This window comes from Ursus americanus, chromosome 16 (assembly GCF_024610735.1).
Source record: "Ursus americanus isolate L20-20 chromosome 16, mUrsAme1.1.p, whole genome shotgun sequence".
In the NCBI taxonomy this organism is placed as follows: Eukaryota; Metazoa; Chordata; class Mammalia; order Carnivora; family Ursidae; genus Ursus; species Ursus americanus.
Window position 1 is genome coordinate 53,439,422 of NC_142142.1, and position 26,802 is coordinate 53,466,223.

Below are 26,802 nucleotides of genomic sequence, written 5' to 3' on the forward strand. Positions count from 1 at the left end.
TCAAACCAGAAAGGAAGAGAACAAAAGAAGAAAGGAGCAGAGCAGAACTACAAACACAAGCAAAAAAATAATTAACAAAATGGCAGTAAGTTCACACCCCTGTCAATAATTACTTTAAATATAATGGACTAAATGCTACCATCAAAAGACATAGAATGACTGAATGGATTTTAAAAAATGACCCATTTATAAGCTGCATAAAAGAGACTCACTTTAGCCCTACAAACACATCCTGACTGAAAGTAAATGGGTGGGAAAAGATATTACATGCAAATGGAAGGAACAACAACAACAAAAAAAAGACCAGAGTAGTAATAATTATATCAGACAAAACAGACTTTATTATTTTTTTTAAGATTTATTTATTTTAGAGACAAAGAGAGCACAAGTGGGAGGGGCAGAGGGAGAGAGAATTGCAAGCAGACTCCACACTGAGTGTGGAGCCCAACACAGGGCTCAATCTCTTGACTGTGAGATCACAACCTGAGCCAAAACCAGGAGTCAGACACTCAACCGACTCCACCACCCAGCGGCCCCAGACAAAACAGACTTTAAAACAAAGACTGTAACAAGAGACAAAGAAGGGCATTACATAATGATGAAGGGATCAATCAAACAAGAAAAGAGCAATTATAAATATCTATGCACCCAACACAAAAGCACCTAAATACATAAAGCAGATCTTAACAGACATATAGGGGAAAATCGAGAGCAATACAACTATAGTATGGAACTTTAACACCCCACTTACATTAGTGTACAGATCATCCAGACAGAAAAATCAACAAGAAAATAGTGGCTTTGAACAATACATCAGACTAGACAGACTTAAGGGATACATACAGAAAACTCCATCCCAAACAGCAGAATACAAGTGCACTCTTTTCAAGTGCACATGAAACATTCTCCAGAAAAGATCATACGTTAAGCCACAAAACAAGTCTCAATAAATTTAAGATTGAAATCACATCAAGCATCTTTTTCAACGAAAATAGTATGAAACCAGAAATTGATTACAAGGGAAAAAACGGGAAAAAACAAACAGGTGGAGGCTAAACAACATGAAACTAAACACCCAGTGGGTCAATGAAGCAATGAAAAAAGAGATCAAAAAACACATGAAGGCAAATGAAAATAAAACACAACAGTCCAGAATCTTTGGGACACAGTGAGCAGTTCTAAAAGGGAAATACATAGGGATACAAGCCCACCTCAAGACACAAGAAAAAGCTCAAAGTACAAGTTAACCTTACACCTGAAGGAACTAGAAAATGAAGGAACAGCCCAAAGTTAGTAAACAGAAGAAATAAATGAAAGAGACAAAATTTTTAAAACATCAGTGAAACCATGAGCTAGTTCTTCGAAAGAGAAACAAATTTGATAAACCTTTAGTCAACCCCATGAAGGAAAAAAGAGAGAGGACTCAAAATCAGAAATGAAAGAAGAAAAACAACTGACAGCACAGAAATACAAAGAATTATAAGAGACTACAACAAAAAAATTCTATGCCAACCAATTAGACAACCTAGAAGAATCAATCAATTTCTAGAAACATACAATCTTCCAAAACTCAATCAGGAAGAAATAGAAAATCTGCACAGACTGATATACTAGTAAGAAAATGGAATTGGTAATCAAAATTTCCAACAAACATGTTGGGACCAGGACTGGATGGCTTCACAGGTGAATTCTACCAAACATTTAAAGAAGACTTAATACTTACTCTTTTCAAACTATCCCAAAAAAATAGAAGAGGAAGAAAAATTTCCACATTCATTTCATGAGGCCAGCATTACCCTGATCCCAAAACCAGACAAAGACACTATAAAAACAGAGACTACAGGCCAATATCCCCCCAATGAACAAGGACACAAAAATCCTCAACAAAATATCAGCAAACCACATTCAACAATATATTAAAAGGATCATCCACCACAACCAAGCTGGATTTATTCCAGGGATGCATGGGTGGTTCCAATTTTGCAAATCAATATGATACATCACATTAATGAGCAGAAGGACAAAAACCACATGATCATCTCAACAGAAGCAGAAAAAGCTTTTGACAAAATACAACTTCCGTTCGTGATAAAAACTCTCAACAAAGTGGGTTTAGAGGGAACATAACTCAACATAATAAAGGCCACATATGAAAAACCCAGAGTTAACATCATACTGAATGTTGAAAAAGTGAAAGGTTTTCCTCTAGGATCAGGAACAAGAAAAGGATGTCCACTCTTACCACTTTTATTCAACATAGTACTGTAAAGACCTAGCTGCAGCAATGAGACAGGAAAAAAAAAAAAGTAAAAGGCATCCAACTTGGTAAGGAAGAAGTAAAACTGTCACTGTTAAAGGTAAATGACATGATATTACACATAGAAAACCCTAAAGACCCCACCAAAAAAGAACTATTAAAATACATAAATTTGGTAAAGTTGCTGGATACAAAATATAAAGAAATCTCTCACGTTTCTACACACAAATAGAAAGTAAAAGACAAATTAAGAAAACAATCCCATTTACAATCACACCAAAAGAAAAAAAAATCTTAGGAATAAATTTAACCAAGAATGTCAAAGATCTATACTCTGGAAACTCCAAGACAAGGATGTAAGAATGAAGACAACAAATAAATGGAAAGATATACCATGCTCATGGATTGGAAGAATGTCATTGAAATGTCCATACCACTCAAAGCAATCTACAGATGCACTGCAATCCTTAGCAAAATATCAATAGCATTTTTCACAAAACTGAATAATCCTAAAATATGTATGAAACCACAAAAGACCTCGAACACCCAAAGCAATCTTGAAAAGAACAAAGCTGAAGACAGCACAATCCCAGATTTAAAGATATACTGCAAAGCTGTAGTAATCAAAACAGTACAGTACTGGTGCAAAAAAAACAGATCAATGGAATAGGACAAGTGCCTAGAAATAAACTCATGATCATATAGTTAAATAAGGCAAGAATATACAACAGGAAAAGACAGTCTTCAAAAACTTGTGTTGGGAAAATTGGACAGCTACCTGCAAAAGAATGAAACTAGATCACTTTCTTACACCATGCACAAAAGTAAACTCAAAATGAAATAAAGACCTAAATGGGAGATGTGAAACTATAAAACTCCTAAAAGAAAACATAGGCAGTAATTATCAGCCTTAGCAACACATTTATGAATATGTCTCCTCAGCAAGTGAAACAAAAGCAAAAATATGAGGACTGTACCAAAATAAAAAGCTTTTGCGTGGCAAAGAAAACCAACAACAAAACAAAAAGTCAAACTACTGAATGGGAGAAGGTATCTGCAAATGATATATCCAATTATGGGTTACCAACCAAAATATATAAAGAATTTCATATACATGTACGACTCAACACCAAAAAAAAAAAAAAGAATCCAATTAAAACATGAACAGAGCACCTCAGCAGGCATTTTTCCAAAGACATACTGGTGGCCAACAGACATGAAAAGATGCTCAACTCCACTAATAAAGGAAATGCAAACCAGAACCACAATGAGACATCACCTTACATCTGTCAGAATGGCTAGCATCAAAAAAAAAAAAAAAAAGAAAGAAAGAAAGAACAAGTATTGGCAAGGATGTAGAGAAAAGGAAACCCTTGTGCAGTGTTGGTGGGAATGAGAATTGGTACAACCACTGTGGAAAACAGAATAGAGGTTCCTCAAAAAATTACAAATAAAAATACCACATGATCCAGTAATTCTACTGGATCCCAAAGAAAACACCCCCCAAAAAGAAAATACTAATTTGAAAAGATACAGGCACCCCTATGTTTACTGCAATGTTATTTACAATAGCCAGGATATGGAAGTAGCCCAAGTGTCCACTGACTGATGAACGGATAAAGAAGAGGTGATATATTTATACAATGGAATATTACTCAACCATAAAAAGGAATGAGATCTTGCCACCTGTAATAACACGAATGGACGTAGAGGGCATTATGTTAAGTGAAATAAGTTAGAGAAAGACAAATACCATGTGATTTCACCTATATATGCAACCTAAACAACAAAATAAGCCAAAAAACAGACTCCTAAATACAGAGAACAAAGTGATGGTTGTTAGAGGGGAGCTGGGTGGGGGGATGAGCAAAATAAATAAAACAGATAAAGGGGATTAAGAGGTACAAACTTCCAGTTATATAGTAAATAAGTCCGGGATACAAAATGTACAGCATAGGGAATATAGTCAATAATATTGTAATAACACCATGTGGTGACAGATGGCAACTACACTTGTGGCAAGCACTGAGTAATGAATCGTGGGAACCATTCTGTTGTACACCTGGAACTAACATAACATTGTACGTCAACTATACTTCAAAAGCAAACAAACAGCATAATCAGAATCTTCAAAAACTGTATCAAAATAAGTAAAAATAAATTTTTAGTCCTAAAACTGTTCTATCAACTAAATACTGTCTAATTTAATTCTCCAGAACTATGGAGATTTGCTGTCACATTTACATAATTTAAGCTATTTTCACAGAAGAAAATCCCAAAGCACGGACCATTCTCCCACTTAAATTCAGAACCATTTTTATCATGATCTCTAATAGTGCATTTCCAAAGGTCTTTCAGGAGCTCGGTATTTAAAAGTTTTTGTCATTCTTTTTTCAAAAAAACAGTATTAATCATAGGAAACACTTACCAATGTTCTTCAAACTTGAACTAGATTTGGGATTTAATTCAGATGAATTTTTTTTTTTTAATTTTCAGGCTTTATCTGAAACTCTAATTTTAAAACTCATACATGTCCCCTCTCCCCACCCATGCTCAGAAAGCCAAGTGTCTGAACATCAAAGACTTCATAGCTAAAGGTCACACAAAAACAATTTCAGAATGTCAAAACTGGAAAAACAAAGTTTCAAATAACCAAGGAATCCATAGCATTCTTAGAATCACCTGGAAAGACTGTACAGGGTCAAACACATTGACACAGCATCTTGCTTTGATGCTCTGATCATTAACACATCACACAATTTCATCTCAACTAGACCACCGCAAGGCTTTTTTGCAGATCTTCCAACTCCTCTCATTTAATAGTTGTCAGAAAAGAATTATTTGGGTAGGAGAGAATGTACCTTCTTTCTCTCCTTTTCCAGGAGTGTTTTGGAGAGATATCCCATCCCAAGCATAAATATACCAGTGATTCCCAAACTTCACTCTGGGAATTGATACAGGCCCAGAATGAAGATGGTGTGTTTTTTAAATCAATCTGAAGTGCAATGAAAATAAGGACACGATTGGATTTTTCACAAAGCTAAATGTATTCCACTTAAAGTACCTGTCCCTTATTCTGAAATTACGTACCTCTGTTATGGTTTGGTTCTTTTTTTTTTTTTAAGGTCTTATTTATTTATTTGAGAGAGAGATCACAGAGGCAGAGGGAGAAGCAGACTCCCCTCTGAGCAGGGAGCCCGACATGGGATTCGATCCCAGAACCCTGAGATCATGACCTGAGCCAAAGACAGATGCTTAACCCACTGAGCCACCCAGGCGCCCCCTTTGTTATGTTTTAAAACATCTTTTCTTTTCTGAAATGACGGTGATAGAAGATGGCATTTTTAACATCCTTGTCTGGCAAAATAAACGCCGGCAATCTCTAGAGAGTATCCAAATAACAACATTTGTATTATTTATAAAACACAAAGCTGTGGAAAACAAATACTGATAGTCCAAGGAAGAAACAAGTTTTTCCAGTAAGAGCGGCCCTGGAGCACATCATGCCAACCCCTATATTTCTGGAAGCTTATGTTGAACGTATAGTTCAAACTAGAGCCACCTTTCCTCCTATTCCACTCTAGGGATGGCGAGGAATTCCCTTCACAATGCCTCTAGTATCTCTCCTACTTTTCATCTGGCATGGCTTTCTGCTAGTTGTTAAATGTGAACATAAAAATGATGGGGCTATCATGTCGACGTATTTTGCAAAGCATTGTAAGGACAGAATAAGAAAGCACAAGGTAGAATGAAATACTTTAGAACCCGTGAATAGTAAAGATGAATGTATAAGAAAAATAAATGAATGATTGGACAGAGGAAGTACAACCAAGGAGAGGGAAAGTATTTACTACATATGGTCTCTAAGTTAACAATGGATTCTATTACCCACTAGACAGAGCTGGTGAGGTAGAACGGAAAATGGAGAGGTTTTCCCACAGAAGCTACAACAGGCCTGGATTGTGCGGGAAGTACCCCTAATTCAGAAATCAGAAGCATCTCTCTCCTACCTCATGGGACTAAATTTAAAGGTAGGAAGAAGGCTGGATGCTCCCAAAGTATATTTGTTAAATTTCCTGTCTGTAAATAAAACTAGCCATTCCTTATCCCACTTTGATGCCGACATAAGAGAAAGCAGCTCCCTAAATTCTCTACCTCCTGCTATTCCAAACTGGAAAACAGAAGTTCTTCCCAAAAGCACAAGCAAGCGTCCCCAAGTTCAGCTCCATGAAAATGGGCTGTGTGAAATTATGCATCCTTTTGTGTGTGTGTGGTGAAATATACCTAAAATTTACCATTTTTGCCATTTTAAGTGTAGTGAGTTCAGTGGCACTAAGTACCACTGACCCCTGAACAACACATATTTGAACTGCATGGGTCCATGCACATGTGGATTTTTTTCAATAAACATGTTGGAAAAATTTTTGGAGATTTGCGACAATTTGAACTAACTCACAGATGAGCTGCACAGCCTGGAAATATGGAAAAAATTTTAAAAAGTTAGGTATGTCACAAATGCATAAAATATATGCAGATACTACTTTAACATGTATACAGACCGATTATAAAAAGTTACAATTTTTCAAAACTTACACAAACACTAATAGGTCGTACCCGGCACCATTCATAGTTGAGAGGAATGTAAGCATATATGAGGGTACAGTATTGAATCATAATTGCATAAACTGGACTACCGTAATAATTTCATAGCCACCACCCATTGCTACTGCGGTGAGCTCAAGGGTTGTGAATATCCACTTAAAATGCTGTGTGGCACTAATCATCCCTGCACGAGCACTGCAGTGAAAAGTGATCTCTAGAGATCCTACCAGTAAAGTTTCGGAGCAGTAAAAAGTTATATATGCAGATTTTGACTGCCCAGGGGTCGGCGCCCCTAAACCCCGTGTTGTTCAAGGGTCAGCTGTACAATTCACATAGTTATGCAACCCAAATTATGCAAGTTCTCGTGGGTCCCCAAAGATTCTGTGGGCTGTTTATGGTATGTTTTCATTTGTACGAGAACCTATCTTGCTGCACACTCCCCAATCTTTGCATTTTCTAGGGCTTATTCCTAAATGAGAGACTCTTGTTTTCTGTATCCTAGAATACCAGTGGTATTACAACCCAGGTGCAAAACGACACTGATTAAATTACCCCGGACACCCAAGTTAAAGCTCAGGTCAGATGCACTCGACTTGACAAGTCAGTGATGAAAGCAACTATTACATCTGCCTACATTTTAGTGGAATGAAGATTTATAATCCCTTCTTTTTGTAACCTTTAATTGAGATATCTGACATATAGAAATTATATATTTAAGGGGCACAACTTAATGTCTTTATATATATGTATACATTGTGGGGAAAAAACCCATCAAGCTAAATAAATATTCATACACAGTTACCAACTTCTGTGTGTGTTGAGTAGATTTAAGACTTGTCCTCTTAGAAAATTTCTACTCAGTAGAAAAGACTCAACTAAGGAGAAACTTCATTTCCGTGAGCACCGTGGCAATGGTATAATCAGGAGCCACACAAAATTAAAAGGCTTTGGTCAAATAACCTAAACTCAATACTCACAACAGACAGCTTGTAGCAAAGTACAGAGCATTCATAGTTTTTGCCTCATCAAAAGATACAGAACATAACAGCTTCTGCTTTCATCAATCTGCTACAGATGGGTTATCTTAACAACCAATTTTCCACTGTCCCTGCTGCTTATTAATTTTTGAAGACGTAGACGCCCGAGCGTACCTAGGGCTGTCATGCACTATCACAAGGCAATCGATATGTCAAAATTCAGTTAATGACAAAATTGCACTTGAACATTACAACTAGCTATTCCTTTCTTCTTTAAGGCTTACACGTCTAAGAACACCACTCTGCCAAAGGAAATGATCGATTCCCCTATGAATTTGTCAGCTGGTTTATTAATAAAGATACCTATTGTTTTGTAAATGAAAAAACACGGGTCTCAGGCTCAGTCCTTAACTGCTATGGCTCAGCTACTGAGAAAAAGGGGTCTTTCTTGCCCACACACTCACTGTCATGGCAAGATTACCATGAGCACTCAAGGAATGCTGACTGGAGACTATCATCACTGTACTAATTCGTTCACCTTATGAGTTTAATTCAGGGGAAATATACCTGGATAATCCTACGAATATAGTTTGCAGGATAATTACAGCACAGCCAGAAGAACCACCAAATGAAAAGCCCTCGGGAATGCTGGAACAGCAAGCTCTGCTAAACAAACATACTGATCATTCTTAAAGCTGTAGTTATATTTAAACCAATTTGCATGGCAGTTCATTTCACAGAAATCACTTCATAGCTTCAGGAATCTCCTGTGAAATCAGTTACCAGCATTACCAATTTAAATTTCTTTAAAAAAAAAAAAAAGCCAACTAATAAATAATGAACTGACCACTGAACCATTATGCCTTCATACAGACCTGCATCAGACCGGATTTGCTTATTTCACAGGTTGCCAATTATCTTGCTAAAAATTAACATGTGCTCCATTAGGGGATACTGCTCCATTAGGAAAATACGGAATAAAGGACTAAATCAGTGAGCAGGTCATTTATGGGACAGAAGATTTAAAATGAACACCAGGAGCTAAAATTCTTAAGAAAACGAAATGGTAGGGCTCCAACCACTAACCTGATGAATACCCGGGCCAGCTGTAGGGGAGCTGAAGCATTAACAGTAGCATCCGCTTCCTTGGAACCTTTCTTAAGCCCAGTGTTTTCCTATCTATTCTCGCTTTAGAATTTATAACATTCCTAAGAGCTGAGTAAGGACGAAGACTGTCTTGCCAAATTTTAGTTGGAAGCACTAAAGTCAAGTCAAGGTCACACTGGTAGTGAAACAATCCTCAGCAACATGTAGTCAGTCATAGGCCATTAAGTGAACACGGATTTAAAATAATGCCCCAGCCACCATAGCTAATCAATCACAGCACCATTTCCCAGAGATCCTGGACTGAAAGAATCCAATATCACTGGGCATTAGTTATCACGACAGGGTGTTCACTGTGTACCAAGCACTGAGCTCAGAACTATATGAGCATTTCATTCTAACATTATTCTTTAAGTCAGGTACCATCCTTCTCATTTTATAAATAAGAAACTTGAGACTTAGAGAAGTGAACTTGGCAGAGCCACTTTAGGTCTCAGAGCTCATATTTAAAGCCAGAATTTGATTCAAGAGCCCTGTCCTCGATAGGATACAATCCTGTCTTCCAAACCACTGAAGCTGGCACATGAGCTAAAACCCATTCTACTCCAGACAGCAGAAAGAACATGAGTCAGAAAAGTCAGCAGACTTACGTTTTCTCACCTTACACTTAACTGTACTTATGAACTTGAGCCTTAATTTGACTCATTTGGGAAAAGTTCAGGTCTTTCTCCACTCACACGGTTGTTACAAAGCTAGAACAACTTAGCACATAAAATTATGATAATTCTGATCTACGGTCTAGTGATTTCTGGATCTGCAGCTCTCACACATTAGGATCACACTGCTGTGTTCATATAATGGCCATAACGGGCTGAGGAATGCAACCTGGGATCCAGTGGTTCTCTACGACAGGCAGAAGCCACCTCTGGGCCTTCCCAATTCTGCTTTCTTGTCTTAAGAGGACATTTGTCAGAATGAGTTGTGTTCTACAGACAGATGATTCTAATACACCCTCTGGCTAAGGAATCACCTTAACACTGTGCTGTAAAGTACATAAATTAGGAGTTAAGATACTCAGACTGAAAACCTTTCTCAAATACTTACAGAGCATTACACTGAGGGCAGCCAACGTTTTATAAAACTAGCACAGTGACAGCCTTACACACAATCTCTCTTCCATAAACCTTCTCGCTTACAGAATCCCTGATGACTGACTTGAATTTCTTGGATGCAATGTAAAGCAGCCCATTGCAGAGCTCTCTTAGTTTGAGAACTATAACAATGAGCCCAGATTTGCTCCAGTTATTCTATTCTTGACGTATAAAGCAAACCAGAGCAACTTCACCAGCCGTTTAACATACGAAAAATTAACCCATCCCTGATGTCATCATGAGACTTTAAACATTAGCCATACCACTGAGAAAAAAGCCACCATTTCAAACTACTAAAGAATAGATGGTACAAAAACGTTTGCATTTCAATATAACTAGCTTTATTATTATTATTATTTATTATTTTTAAACAAAAGAAACGGTCTAAAAGCAAATGCAGATATGTACCGAGGGATGGACGTGACCTGGTACTTACAGAGGAGCTGCTGTGTCATAAATGAAAACAGAATGTTAGGAGAAAAATGGTATTTCAGGTGCTGTCTGCTTGAATACTCTGGAGACGCAAGTTAAACTGAAAGAAGGTGCTGTGCCAAGCAGTCAGCAGGAACAAAAAACAAAACCAAACACAACCACCAGCAGCTGCTTCCCAAGAACTATGTGCTGACAGCATGAGAACTGCCATCAACTCACAGTCTTCTCATTTTCCCCGTTTTCTATAATTTTCCTCTTCTTTTCATCTGTTTTCTTCTTGAAGATGTTATTTCGGTAAAACTGAAGTTCTTTGATGCTTTCGCTAATGTCATCAAGCGCCCTACGAGCAAACACATCATACTGAATCTAAATGTCCACGGAGGAAGGAAGCAATCGACAACATAACCTCTTACAAGTAACAACAGGGACTACTGTAAATGCCGCTGACATTATCAAGAAGAGGAACATTTCAATAAGGCAAATTTAAGTGCTTCATTAAAAAAAAAAGTTGGATTAAAAAAATTTTTCCTAAAATATATCAGATTATAAAGCCTCCTCAAGTGTCCTAGAAGATGATGAAGCGTTCCATGGGAAAAAAAGAATTCTAGGGTCAAGTGATTTTAGGGAAAACTAGATCAAACATTCCTTTTCTGAACTTCTGTGCAAAGCATTTAATGTACTAATGTGTACTGTGAATTTCCAAGGGGAGGCTGTTCTATACACAGTATTTCTAAAACTTAATCAACCACACATGTGGAATAATCAATAATAGCTCATGGAACAGAGTTTGAGAAACACTGTGCAATACTGAATGACATCCCTATACAAAATATACTGACCTGCTCAAACATGACTCGTGACTCAGTCATAACAAACACTGATCATCAGACAGAAGGACCTAACCAAAACAGAGGATCTACCGCCTTTCTGGTGGAGATTTGTGCTACCATCAGCTGTAACAGCCTCTTCTCCTCCAACATGCTGTCTCTCATCTGTTGTAGTCTGAGAAATCAGGTATAACTGAGATTATGAGAACCGTGTGCAGGTCACCCAGTAAGCTCTGAATGAGAAGCCAAGGGCCTCTTCTAGAGAATAAACTGCACAAACAGTGTGAGAGTTTTACGACGGTTATTGCTGTGGCCAAGGCGACAGTTTGGCTTTCTTCCCTGGTGTTGGATATATGGTGGAGAGCTGACTAAATCACGGTACACGACATCTTACCTACAACACTCCAATTCAAAAATCATCTGAAAATACAAAGTACTTTCATGACTCACTATGTGGCAAAACGTGATCAATCTTGACATGGGGCTATTTACACTCATCCGTTATGCCATTTTGGTGGACATGGCCATGTTTTGCTGCAGAAACATCCATGTGTTTGATCACGGGATGCTCCTTCAGACCTTATAAGGCACATTACATAATGGTAAACACCACAGATACATTATGACCTTTTTAAAGCTCGAAAATTCTGAAATCCGAAAGACATCAAACCCTAATTGTTTCAGCTAGGGTATTCTAAACCTGCATTACTGTGCTGTGGTCCATGCAATCCCCCCACAATGACATATTAGCATGCCAGGCTCTTTATAGCAGGGATTCGGTCTGTTTGCCTAGAACTGCGCACGTAGGCACTCAGCAAATGGATGAACTAAATGCTCCCCTTAGAAGCCAGCTGCTAAATCCCCAATCGAGTCTTATGTTCCTCCTGAATGATGACAAAATTTTTTTTAATTTTTTTGGTGTTTTTTTTTTTTTTTTTTGAGAATAAGTAAAAGACCCAGTACAGGACACTAGATAAACAAAATCTTCAAATTTCTTGTGTACCTGTGCCTAAGTCTGCAGACTTAATAGAAAGGATCTGAAACACTCAAAAGTGTCAACGCTAGGCTATGTTACACAACTGCCCACAAAGTGTTCTAATTAATTTTAAGTGGCTACAAGTATTCATATCCTTGCTGGGAAGAATATTAATACTGCTCATTATTAGAAAGACAACAGACTGTTTCATCACACCTACAAACTATCCTTCAGTGTTAAAACTGCGGTACAGACGTAAGATGCTACATATCTCAGAATGGAATACTAAAACCCTGATCAGAATTCCTAATAATCTCAGCAAAAGAAAGTTACCTTTATGCTAGTTGACCTTTATTTCCACCGCACCCCCCCCAGGAAAAAAGAGAACCGACACTACTTTAAGCAGTCAGGAATTTAGGGGTCATGTGTGTGTCAGATTGCCAAGCACTTGGAAGGACCCAAACTTACCTGTGAGAAGCAGCCTTCTTTGGTGCAAATTCATATTCTTCTGGATACCAGCGTCTATACACAGCAAAAATGGAACTCTCAAAGGAAACTGTCTCAAATACACTGGACAATTACCTCCTTCAAGTCATTTATTAACACTGAAAAAGGCATTTTGGGTTGTGACTATCAAGACGCCTCCTTGCCCGGGGCTCTCTCTTCCACCCTCTCTTTACCCTAGATATTCTCTTTAGGCAAGCTCATCCATGTCTACAATTCCTAGATTCACTCCATCCCAGCCCTCTCCTAATTTGTCATGGATAGCCAACCACCTGCTAGACATCTCCACCTACAAATCCATCAGATACTTCTAATTAACCTATATAAAACTACACTTATCCTCAAGACCTGCCTTCTCCCACCCACCAAATCTGCTTTTGCTCCTATCTTCCCCTTTATCTTTGAACAATTCCGTCATCTGCTTAACCGCCCAAACCAGGAACACTAAAATTGCTTTAGAGCTCTTCTTTTCCCTCACTCCCCCATTCAAGCATTCCATACCGTGCCAAGTGGGACATTCTCCACACCCTTCTCTGCCACCCAAATGCCATGTCCCTGGCTCACTCTTCTCTCTCCAAGATAAGGCAAAAGTCTCCTTTCTTATCTCCTTTTCTTGCCACTGTATAATCAGAATGACCTAATCATAGCACTCATTCCTCTGCTTACACTTTTTTAAAGGAACCCACCCCCATGTTAACCATCTCAGCCTGCCATACAAGCCCTTCACCATTTGGCCTCACCTCCCCACCTTTTCCAAACCGCGTGCTTGGCACTCCGCACTGATGAACTATTTGTAATTCCCTCATCTTCCTGAGCCCTCATTTCTTCATACTTCTGCCCATTCTCTGGAATCCTCCCACCTCATTTAAATGCCAGGAAAACATCCAACTCCTCTTTAAATCTCAACTTAAATTTCCTATGTAAAGCTTTCCCTGACTTCCCATTCCTCATTCCAACAGCTAGGGGGCTCCTTCCCCGATGCCCTCAATATTCAATATGCACATTTTCATTACCAGAAGTCATCAAACGGTATACGTGTAAGGTGTTTTACACATCTCTCAACCCACTAGATTCTATGCTATTTCAAGGCTTTTCACCTGCTATGTTCCCAGCACACAGGTCAATGTGTGGCACAGAATGGTGCTCAATAAATTTTCCGGACTAATGAAATTTATACAGAAGGTTTTCAACATTGTTTCCCCCATTTCTCACCAGTCCAGAATCAACTAAGGACCTACCTGTCCAAGTGAGAAAGGGATGAAGCTACGCACCCACCTGGCACCCTCAGTTCTATCGTTCTATCCAATTACTTTCCACAAATTCTCAATTAAAACATGCTAAATGAGGCAATTTAATGGATCCTAAATATAGCCCTTACCTGCACAGTTCTTTAACAGTGCTCACATCAATTATTCTATAATGAAGATGTTTCATGAACTGGGGCATGTATTTGTCAAGAAACTTCTTATCTGCATGAACTGAATTTCCTAGAAAGACACGAAGCATACCGCATCTGTGTATTTCTAGCAATATACAATAGGATATAAAAATTCATTAACTGGTATTGAAATGGAGATGATTTTTTTTAATTCAAACAATTCCTAAAAGCATCTTGGAATTTCTAAATCATGTTTGAGTGCATTTGATTAGGTTACAAGTACAGACTTCTGAGAGTTTGGTCTAGCTCATAATAAATTTATAAACAGGCTCTCTATGGACAAAAGAATAAATCTACCATTCCACATACTTAAAATAATGCACAAATCTATTTGTTACTTTTTCAGATCATACCAGATGTGCAAATTTTCTCCCAGTGTCATGTAAGCCACACTATTAACACTAAAAACTTAACTGAACCACATTAAGTAAATAGAGCTTTATTCACATTCCAATTTTAACAAATCATATTGTTTCCATACAGTAATTTATATTAAAAACACTAAATTTTAAATAAGTACTTTAAAATAGACAGCAGCCATATTACCTAGAGGGAAAATATATATATACAACATATACTCTAGTACTTAATGTCAAAACCTTCTAATGAAATTTAAGGAAGGTATAAGTTATCATATCAGTTTACATATACAAATGCAAATACACCTCCACAGACCATTAACTTTCCTCTGACAATGACAGGACTTTCAAAATCCTAGTAGAACTGGCCCGGTTTCTTTAAGAAGTCAATGTCACACAGGAAAAAAAGAAAACAAAACAGGTGGACATTCTAGATTAAGAGACTAAAGAGAAATAATAACCAAATGAAATGCATGAGTCTTGATTGAGTGCTGGTTCAAAAACAATTAGACATTTTGCATGTGGACTAGATGTCAAATGATATTACTGAATTATTTTTAATTACCCTAAATGTGATAATGATACTGTGGCTACATAAGAAAATGTCCTTATTCTTAGGAAATGCTTGATGAAGTATTTAGGAATGAGGTGTCAAAACGCCTGTGATTTACTTTCAAACATCCGACAAAAAAAACAGACAGATAAAACAAACATGGCGCAAGGTTAAACCATTACCAAATCCAACTTTCCTGTACATGTGAAATTTTTCTATAATAAAAATGTGAAGGAAAATTTTACTGAGTGAGTCTATGTACCCAGATCCCATGTTGGGTTTCAGGCCAGTTTCCCAATACTCATGTTATAAATTATACAAGGAAACTTGAACGCAAAATTAAGATGTATAATCCAAGTCAGGGTAGGTGGAAGGCATGATGGTCTTAGTTGATCTTTCTGGAACTGCAGTCTCTTGAACCACTACAATGGAAGACTATCTACAAGGTATACATAGGATTGGATTTTACCTGCAAGAGGACAGAGCCCCGGAGGAGTCTGCTGTCGTACAAAGGACAGAAATTCATACTCTGCCTGCTGCAATGTCATTGTACTCTCCTTCACTGCCTTGGTTAGACCAGACTGCAAGAGAGAATCCCCAGCCCCCACCAGAAACACATCAAGTCAGTTTTCAAAGGCATCCAGAAATGAAACTTCACTGCTAAAATGGACAAATATAACCATAGATGGACCGTTTATAAAGCTCAAGTTCAAACTGAAACTGCCATCTTTGCACTGATTTTTTCTTAAAGAATCCAGGTCAAATAAGCTATGTTCCTGATTGTTAATAGCATTTCCACACAGTCAAAAAAAGATGGTGCTCAAAGTCCAAGCTCTGGGAAGAAACAACTATTAACAGGAGAGCAGCCTTCCCCCTTTTCTGAAAGTTGATGTCTAACCTTATCCAAAAGACTGATTTGAGCAATACTTGACAATCCACAATGCGTTCGCGACAGACTGAATGCAGAAGAGGAAAAAAAGAGAACATTCAGGAGATGATCTCGAGAGGTCCCAAAGATGACAGGTAAACAAGCAAGCAGTCTCCCAGGCTCGCCAACCAATCTTCCTCTAACCCTTTTTAAAATCCCATCCAACAATGGTATAGGATTCAGATGTGGGAGCAACACGCGTGTTACCGATCCCCAAAGCGGCACTCCTGTTATTTGGTAATGTTACCTTCCCATGATGCTCCTTACACCAATCTGACATGCTGTCCAGTAACTCATCTGGCTGTTTTATAATCAGGTTAGGACCCTGTGGATGGGAAAAGCCATTAGTCATCCAGAATTGACAAGGATAACCGTGGTTTCTGAGGTAAAGTTTATGCTGCTGTCAGGATTCAAGATATAGATAGCAGAGAGAGATGAGGGCCTTGTTATCTCTGTAAATGGTCCTTATTCACTCCAGCATTGTTTACAATGGTAAAAAGGAATGCATGCGTGCGCGCACAGACACACACACACACACACACTTCTGAAAAGTGAAATGTCTATTAATAGAGGACATTGGTTGTCTGTCAAAGACTAGAACCCCAGCCTTTGGATTTTTTTTTCTTTTTTACATTTGTAAAGAGTTATAAAACAAACACGTGACAGGTTTGTGGCACTCCAAGTCTAAAATATTTACCATTCGGTCTTTTTTAGAAGAAGCTTGCCAACCTCTAATTAGGAGTCCATTTTGGAAAGTGTCTACATTGCCACTTGAAAAAAGCAAATTGCTGAACAGTATATATGTGCATGTGATTTTGTGTACACGTGTTTTAAACACACACACACACACACATTTATATATGTATACAAAATACCAAGAAAATATACGAACTTCGGGGAGTAGGATGCAGCAGCAGAACAGGGCAAAAAAGAGCTTACTACACATAAATTTTGGATAAAGTTATACTGTTTAATTTTAACAATATTTTTATATCAAAAGGTTAAAAAGGTAACTGGTAACATTTGGGGGAAAAAAAAAGTAACACGTGGCCCTCAAATTCTCCGCTCCATTTAACAGAACATTGAAACTTCTGAGTGTCTCAGACAGAGTCCCAGCAGTCACAGAAGCCTGACTTGTGGCATTAAAACAAGTCATCGTGGGAATAGTTTCTCCTGTACGATGGCGATAACAAACTGCCCCCCTTCCCTCAATAGAATGTTTAACACACGATAAGAGAAATTACAGATATCAGACGTTCTTTGAACTTTTGGAAGAAAAGTACTGTATGAATCCAAGGTATTATTACTACAAAGGTGGTAAAAATAGTTTGCGATCACTGAGAGGAATGGCTAGAATTTGACTACTGGACATCTTAAAACCAACAAGGAGTTTCAGCCAAATAAGAAAACTGGTAAAGGCAATCTCCAAGAAGCAAAAAATTTGCTCTGATTACATATTTTTTTAAAAAACCAAAAACCTCATACTGTTAAAAAAACAAAAAAACAATTTTAACAAACCATGACGGGAAAAGCAAACTATTAATCTAAGGCTATCTAACTTATTTTAGGTCCCAGTTTGGCACACTATCACTTACAGAAAAATTTTCAGGGTAGGACATTTGCTCTTCTACCAGCATAAAACGTTTTCCTCACACTCATATACAAGAATAAAACATATTTTCCACAGAAAGGACACTTAAGAGTGCCAACAGCCCCTGAGCATTTTTTTTTTTTTTTTAACATTCTTATCCTCATCTGACTGAGTCTATTTACAAATGCCACACTCATCTGCAGCTGTGTGAATACAGACCCAAATTTCCTCCAGGGTACATATTAACTAACTGGTCCATTAAACTGTCAGTATTTCACATTATATCAACAGTCTAAAGGAAAAACTCCTCTTCAGCCAAGGGTAAGTAGGGCTCACAAAATAAAGACACTTCTCTTCACTATTCATCCGCACTAAATTCCAAGTGACAGGAAAAAAACAACCAAACCTAAAATGCAGAACTTTATTTATATAATGTTAAAAAAAAAAAACTAGTTGTTATGATGAGAAACACAAAGTCTCATGATTCTCCTCCAGCTGATGTATCAAGGGGTACTCCAGGATGTATGCCTGGTACTCACAAAAGTTGAAATTCATCTATAAATGCCTTCTCCAGTCCCTTACCTACCAAGATAAGTAGAAGTCTTACTGTGCATTTATGAAATCTATCCAGTGTCAGTGGCACATCACTCCTGCTCAGAGTTTCTTAGGCCTCTGACAATATGAGACCAGGGATCAATTCCAGACCAGGGATTTCACCCTCTACCAATCAGATGCCCTCACACACTTCTCAAATGCCTCGAAAGAGCCAAAAGGCAACAGGTGTGTTGTTTTGCTTACTGTTCCTTAATCATGCCCAATATATCAACAAGAGAGTATTCTGATTCTACATCAACAGGAATTCTAAAATCTTAATATAGATCTAGACAAGCATACATCCTAGTTGAGAAGACAGAAATTGGACAAAGAGAGTCGAGTTAAAATTAAGGTGATGACATTAACTTCAATGATATTAATTTTGGCCTGAATTACTAATCCTGAAGAGACAATAGCTGGTTGTCTTATTGGTTAGAAGTTCTTTACTCAAAATGTCTGGGTTAAATTTCCGACTCCCCCAGTAATGAGCCAGGTGGCCTTGGGCAAATTACCCAATATCTCTGTGCCAAAATGTCCTCCTCTATGAGGGCAACTACCTACCTTATAGTTGTAAGGACTAAGAGTGTACACATGTAAAGCACTTAGAACTGTGCAAGGCACACAGTGAGGTCTCAGTAAACAAGGGCATGTAGGTTTCTGTAATTTTTGGCATGGATAACTGAAAAATAACTAGACTATGAGATAGACTACTTTGGTTCCAGAATCAACCCTACCATGACCTAGCATATTCCTTTGGAACTTAACCTATATGGGCCTCAGTTTTCTTATTTTTTAAATAAAGAGATGGTGAAAAATGATTTAGATTTCTAATACACGCTAAACAGTAGGACTGTATTATGTGGCATCACCTACTTCAGCCAAAATGTTGAGATCAGAGTCAGTTATCAGACAGGCCATCTCAATAATCTGGTCCTTCTCAATGTCCAATCCTGTCATCTGCAATCAAAAACAAATATGTAACACACAAAACCATCTTTCTGGTCTATTTTACCCAGTTTTATTTAACAGTAATTCCCTCAAGCATATTCCATTTATATCCCATAGCCAGGATAAAAGAGACAATAATGCTTCTCTGGCAAGCCCCCAAGACACTAAACATGAGTCACTTATTCAGTGAATATTTACCAAGAGCCTGCCATATGTCAGGCACCCCAGTTCTACTGTAGGACAAATGCAAAGTCAGCAAAATTGAGTGCTGACAGCACTCAATTTGGTAAGACTACTCACATCACTACATCTCTGCAGTTTACAAAGTTTTCATATTAACTACACGTCTTGATCTTCATCACAATCTAATGTAGAAAGCACTGTTATTACCCCCATTTCATATATTAAAAAACTGAGGTTCAACCGAGGGGGTAGTCTTCGACATGAGTATGGGAAACCTAAAGGGATCAGAACTGGGTTCTAGTCCCAACTCAGAACCTAACAGCATGACCTTGAATGAGCTCAATCCTCTCTCTGGGCCTCAGTTTTCTCGTTTATAAAATGAGAGGTAAGGCTGAGTCATCTCCGGAGTCCCGTCGAGCTATAACAAGCTAGGGTCCTGTAAGACTGCGGAAGGAGAGTCTGGAGTCTAGCACAGTCGCTCTCCCCCCACCCCCACCCCAGTGACCCTAAACCCAGAGGGACCAAAGCGTTAGGGAGGTTCACAATCCGGGCGGAGGGGGTTGGGGGAGCCATATGGATGACTCTACCCTTCGGAAAAGACACCCCACAGCCCAGCACAGTCCCTACAGGACCCCAGCCTGCCGACCTGCCCCGCGCAGCCCACAGCCCGGCGGCGCTCACCTGCCACACCTGAGACCCAGAGACCCGCCGCTGTCCGCGGACAGGCTCAGCTACTCGGTCTACGCGCGAAACCTCACTCGCCTCCCCTCACCCCCGCCGACCGCACTCACCTCCAGGTCCACCCAAACCATTCGCTGAGCCATGCTCTCCCCTGCCGCCATGGCTGCGCCACCTTCGCGAACACCCCGCGACCCGAACTGCCCGCGGCTCCCACCCACACCTCGCAACAGCCTGGAGCCCAGGGAGCCGCCTAGCATCACCCGGCACGAGCCGCCACGGCCCCAGCCTCTCAGCCGGCGCTGGCGCAGGCGCGATGGTCGCTAAACGTCGCAAACCCGCGGGGAGGCGCAGGAGAGAAAACCACAAGTTCCAGCATCCAGTGCGCCAACTGGCCCTGAACAGCCCGACTTAGCTGCCGAATGGGATGATGGGAGTTGGAGTCTCGCCGGGTGTTCCGACCGATTTCCCCACCCCCGCCACGTGTTTTCGGATGTTACTGGACGCGCATGTTTTTCAGAACTAAGTTTATTCGTTTCACAGAGTTATTTCCTAAGTTTGGATTAGTTGTCAACCGCCTAGTTGAGAAAGAGTCTCTTACTTTGTTTCGTCAAAAAAAGACCTGGTTATTTATTTATAATTTTTTTCCAAATATATCTTTCCCTTTTTGGCTTCCCCCCCCCCTTTTTTTTTTACTTACCTGCCCCTCCACTCCCCACTGGGTATTTCTCTCATCGACGAAAGGCAGACAGTGCGGTGTGCTGCTTTTTTAGGCCAGAAGGCCAATTCGGCTATGGTCAAATCCTTTAGAAATCCTTCAGATTTCGTGTGAGAGATCACGTAGCACGCAGTAGGTGTTGAATAAGACTCCTTCATTGGCAAAGGGTTGCTCCTTATTCCTTATGGAGGGACGTGGTCTGTTGCATCTCAGCTGTGGGGTGTCAGTGGTAATGACTTCCTGCTCCATCCTTACAAGTGCTCAAAGTCTAAATCTTATCCTTTTATAACGAATCTATGCGGCAAATTAAAATGAACTAAGAACAGCTCTGCCTGCTCTGTAATCTGCTTTGATCCAAGTATCTGTAATCTCCGACGTAGCTATAGTTTCCACCACGTCCAGGAGTAGAGATGACCATCAGCAGAACCAGTCGACCCTGCAGTGTCAAATTTCAGGAATCTCTTAAATCTTGGCTATTCAGTAGCAAATTCGTGTGCAGAGTGCAACTTTGTCACAAACATTGGCCTCAGCCTGGAATTATACCCTCTATATATTTTTTCTGAAAGCCATATTGCCACTAATTACAGAGCTTGCGGTCCATCGCATAGTAATTCGTACCTGGTGAGCTGGTTTTGTGAGAGAGAAACTTGTTGCCTAATCAGAGCTGTAAGGATAGCATAAGAGTACTGGATGTCACCTTCAACTCCTTTGGTGTACCCAACCCACCACCTGCCAGGGCACATAGAAACTCTTTGAAGGGTCATGAAATTGTGTGCACAGATAGTATACTTATAAAGACTTTTCTTGTGCACAATGTGTATATATTATAACTATATTGCCTGATGAGTCACATTGTTTTGCTATAGCTTTTTATTCATTGTAGCCTACTTTATAAGAAATAGTCTACATTTCTTCCCTTTTTTCCCTTAGTGTTTAACTTGATTCATAGAAAGTAGAACCAGCAGAAACTTCTTCTTATCAATTGGGCTTTTTTATCATCTTTCTAAAGTATTACTATTTCTTTAAATTTTCACCGAACACCTTTTGTTTTCAAAGTTACTACTGAAACATTGTTCAGTTTTATTAGAAATTACAACTTAGAAAATGCTATTTCCATTTAAGAACTTATATCCTGACAACTTATGACCTTAATTTTAAAATACTGTGTAGTTAAAAATTATGTGTGGACATTTTTGAAACTCCAGTTTTCATAGTAACCACTTTATAATGATAAAGACACATTTTAGGTGAATGGTGCTATAATATAAGGAGACTTAGCAGTTGTTGGTTTTTGTGTGCAATATTGTTACATTAGTGATCTTAAAGATTAATGTCCCAAAGCAGAGCAATGTATGCACCAAATTCACAATCCCAACCATGTAAATGGCAGACACAAGAACATGGAACGCTAGAATCTGTAAGCAGCCTCACTGGACAGTGGGCTCAATCATTTCTTTGTCTTTTCCATACCACTCTGCTCAGAGACTTCGCTTTTTCAATTCTGTTCAGATCCTATAAAAACTGCTTTTGTTAATTAACAACAAGGTTACAGTGCCAAGAAATCCTGTTCTCTAATATCATAGAGTGTGGTAAACTTTGCTGTTTGAAGTCATTTTAGTAAGAATAGAACATCTCCTCTTACTTAAAGAATCTGAGCCTTTTGAGTCACTGACACAGAAAAGCGCCTCAATTGTCACCCCGAGGGCAGAGATTCAGATAAAAGGTTTTCAGACACAGCATTCCACATTTATCTTGACTTTTTTGTTTCTAAATAAACGGAGCTCTGAGTCAGCTTCTCAACACTGCGGGTAGTCAGACTATGATGTTTCTAACAGAATCAATGACAATGTTTCTAACAGAACATGGCCAAGGCCACACAAACATTCCCCTAATTGAGAGATCACTAGTTCTTTTTTACATAGTTTTTTGCTTTTATTGTCTTAATTGTGGTAAAATAAATTTACCCATTTTAACCATTTTTAAGTGTGCGGTTCAGTAGAATGAAGTACGTTCACATTGTTGTGCAGCCCTCACCACCATCCGTCTCCAGAACTTTTTCATCTTCCCAAACTGAAAATACATGTCCATTAAACACTAACTTCCCATTCCCACCCTGCCAACCCCCTCACCCAGCTCTTGGCAATCACCACTCCACTTTCTGTCCCTCTGAATTTGACTACACTAAGTATCTCATACAAGTGGAATCATACAATATTTGTCCTTTTGTGTCTGGCTTATTTCACTTAGCACAATGTCCTCAAATTTCATCCATGGTATAGCATGCATCAGAACTATCTTCCTTTTTAAGGCTGACTGATATATATCTATATCTATGTCTATGTCTATATCTATATCTATATTACATGGCATCTTGTTTATCAGTCATCAGTTGATGGACATTTGGGTTGCTTCCACCCTTTGGCTATCGTGAACACTTATATGGTTTTTAATATTTTATATATACCAGAACTTCCCCAGAACTGCTTCTTTGCTCTCTCACTTCCTGAGCAAAGATTCCTATGATAATCAATCCAGAGGTGATCCCCACACCCCCTGGTTCCTCTTGTCCTTCCCTACTACTCCCTCTTAGAAGAGGCCCCTGGTTCCTCCTGTTAATTGTGACAGCAAGTTCATAAAACTAACACTGTTAGAATTGTGTTCCAGGGAACTTTATCTGATATGCTTTATCACCATCCTATTAAACTAGCCTTTAACTTCCAAACACATTTATTTTTGTACTTTCATAGGACTCACACAGAGCCATATAATAATGGTAGTAGTACTAGTTAGTAGTCACCAAAGTAAGGAAACTATGTCACACCTGTAAACTGTCCTACAGTTTATAAAATATTTTTAAACAGGCAGTAGGTACCTCATGAAATACTTACCAGTTGTTGATAATATCTCTTCCTTTCAACTGCTTCGGGGAACTTAGTCTTGAGAAATGCTGACATCAGGTTTACTGCTGTTAACTACTGATAGCTGCTACTTACTTCCATCTAGTGGTCTGGGGAATAAAGGATGATAAATCTTTTGCCATTACCCTTTATCACTGTGGGAAAAAAAAGTGGTAAAAATAGAGGCCAGAGACAATCTTCAAATGCACCTTGCACAAAATGGACACTCTATAAAGGCTTTCACGAAATTTGAATTGCATTTTATCTCAATTCAGTTAAACAAACACTGAATCCTGGAGTGTATCAAATACTGTGCTAGAATATCAAAGTAAAAATACACTTATTAAGATGATATTTATTATACCAGACGCTGTAGGTATTTAAGATATTAAGATAGGCTTACCATCTAAGAATAAGATGGTTCATTTTGGGTTTTGAGTTCTTTCTTTGCAGATAAGGAAACAGCTTTAATTTTTCCATCTGTAAAATGGGTTATATGATTAAACAAAAACATATAAAATATCTAATACATTACATAATATATGTTCATTTAATTTATTTCTGTAAGCAAATCAGAAGACACAAAATTTAATAAAAATAGTTGTGCCAATGCTTTAAAGGATTAGAGAATACTATGGGAATATAGGGGAAAGGGATTCGTTTTGTCTGAAGAGATACAGGAAGCTGGAAATTAAATTAGATCCTTAAAACAGGTAACTTTGACAACAGATATTATTGTAAGCCTATCCCAGATGGAAAGAATATCTTAAACCTAAGCAACTAGAATGATGAGTCTTTAAAATAAGAGAGATACCCAATGGAGAGAAGAAATGCAAGAAGAACAGGTAAGAGATCAGTTTTGGAAAGGTTGGAGTCACACTTAGAGACAACTACACAGAGGTATCCAGCAGGCAGTTAGAAAGAGGGCACGGATGGAGACATGAACTTGGAAGTCATGTACAGAGAGAGGATAGATGGAGCAATGGGAGAGAAGAAGGTTGCAAGTTGCCTAAAAAATACGGTTATAGGGGCGCCTGGGTGGCACAGCGGCTAAGCGTCTGCCTTCAGCTCAGGGCGTGATCCCGGCGTTCTGGGATCGAGCCCCACATCAGGCTCCTCCGCTAGGAGCCTGCTTCTTCCTCTCCCACTCCCCCTGCTTGTGTTCCCTCTCTCGCTGGCTGTCTCTCTCTCTGTCAAATAAATAAATAAAATCTTAAAAAAAAAAAATACGGTTATAGGATCAGGCCAACATGAAGAACTTTTTTTTTTTTTTGCAAAACTAATTTTTAAACCCAGTTCATACATAAAGAAGATTCTCAGCTGGATTTATACATGTTGGCACATATTGAACAAAGCAGTGAAGCAAGCCCACGAGAAGCCGATTTCTTGGAAGAGTAAGGAGTATCCTGGGAGAGAAATCAGCTAAAGGAAGAAGCAGCCAGAAACAAAGAGCACAGTGCAGCACAGAAGCCGACTAAGTCAGAGGGAGGAAAAGGGTAATTCTGACAGCACAACTATCGTGTAGTAATCTGTCTCCTGGCTTAGTCCCTGTTGGATGTGTGTCTAAGGTCTACGGAGAACAGAGAGGCTGCAGGTGTTCTAAAAGAGCTTTTTCAATAAAAAGCACATATGATAATGGTATCAACAATATTGCTTGAATTCTCTACTAGCTCAACAAAATAAAAAAAGACAAAACCGATGCAAGGCAGGAGCAGGGATGGGGAATGAAGAGAAATATTTCTTCTCACTCCTCATACTTCCTTTTCCATGTGGAGAAGGTGCCACTGGCACAACAGTCCTGGCCTCTTGCACCTGGCCCCTCTAATTTCTCCATGAAAACATGGAGTGACATTTCAAGATTTGGAACAGGAAATTAGACAAGGGCAACCCTGTACAAAGGCAGTGTCCTAGGGGGTGGGCTTGTTTAGAAGTCCTACAAGTAATGGGGCATGAGGAATTGCAGAGCTGAGGTCCTGTGTTACTCAGGTGGAGGGCCCCGGAGAATTAAGTGTGAGTCCTTTCTGTCATTGGAACCCACAGGTTGTTCAGATCTAACCACCTCCCTGTGCTACCAAGCTACCTGGTGATTTCTAGGTATCTTGATAATAATCTTGACTCAATTAGTAATTGTCATCGCAACCAAGTTTAGACAACTCTATAATTCTGAATAGTCCAATGTAAATGCTACTGGAAATTATGACATCAGGCTAGAGCAGTCTAAATAATTATTGGACAAAAGAATATGCACATGAATATTCAATGTGGGCCATGTATAATTAAAAAAATAGGCTTTGGAGACAAACCAGCTGAATTCAAACCCTACCTCAGCTCATTTCTACCTGTATTTCCTTAAACAAGTTGACTCTAATCTCTCTGAGACTCACTTTCCTCATCTTCAAAACACTGAGAACACTAAGGCATTGGAAGAATTATTTTCAGAGTTTTAGATACTATGCATAAAGGCAGCACAATACCTGGCATGTGGCAGGTGCTTAATAAATAGTATAAATAAATCATCATTATTATTAATAGACCCACCCCACTCACCATTTATAAATACTGATCATTTCTAATCATGTAGCCAGCATCTGAGAAAACAGACTGTGGCAGAGACCGACCATTACCTATCAAATACCCCTCTTTCTTCATGCATGACATATTTCTGAGTTTTAGTAAGACACTCTGCCATCCTTGTGGCTGGCTGTGGTCATGTGACTAACTTCTAGCCAATGATATTATTGGATTTCCAAAAGTTTTCTTGAAAGGAATTGATTTAACTGAGAAGTGTTCTCTACCCTTCCTGATACCTGGGCTTTTGGCACAGTGGCTAAAGCCTCTGCATCTATCCTGCACCAAGATACGGTCTTGAGTGAAGTACTAGTGGTGAAGATGCTAAAGCAGAAAGATGGGAGGGATTTTGGTCTCTATGCATCATGACTTAGGGGAGCTTCCATACTAGCTAGAAACTTGGTTGAGGTGAAAGAAAACTCCCTACTTTGTGAAGCCACTATTTTTGAGCCTCTGTTTTTGATAACCTAACACAATTCCTAACCCCTACAGAACATGCTTTGGAGATTGCCTATAG

General features: G+C 38.9%; 1 protein-coding gene across 1 annotated transcript; it reads right to left on the reverse strand.

Moving 5' to 3' along the window:
- Window positions 1-10,409: 10,409 nt before the first annotated feature.
- REXO2 (RNA exonuclease 2) lies at window positions 10,410-20,425 on the reverse strand. The gene is made up of 7 exons (XM_045797822.2): window positions 20,216-20,425; window positions 19,167-19,250; window positions 16,356-16,433; window positions 15,650-15,761; window positions 14,209-14,317; window positions 12,795-12,848; window positions 10,410-10,863 (listed from the first exon to the last, which is right to left on the reverse strand). Exons 1-7 carry the CDS (start codon window positions 20,360-20,362, stop codon window positions 10,734-10,736), a joined length of 714 nt encoding a protein of 237 aa, XP_045653778.1. The 5' UTR covers window positions 20,363-20,425; the 3' UTR covers window positions 10,410-10,733.
- Between the last annotated feature and the right edge of the window lie 6,377 nt (window positions 20,426-26,802).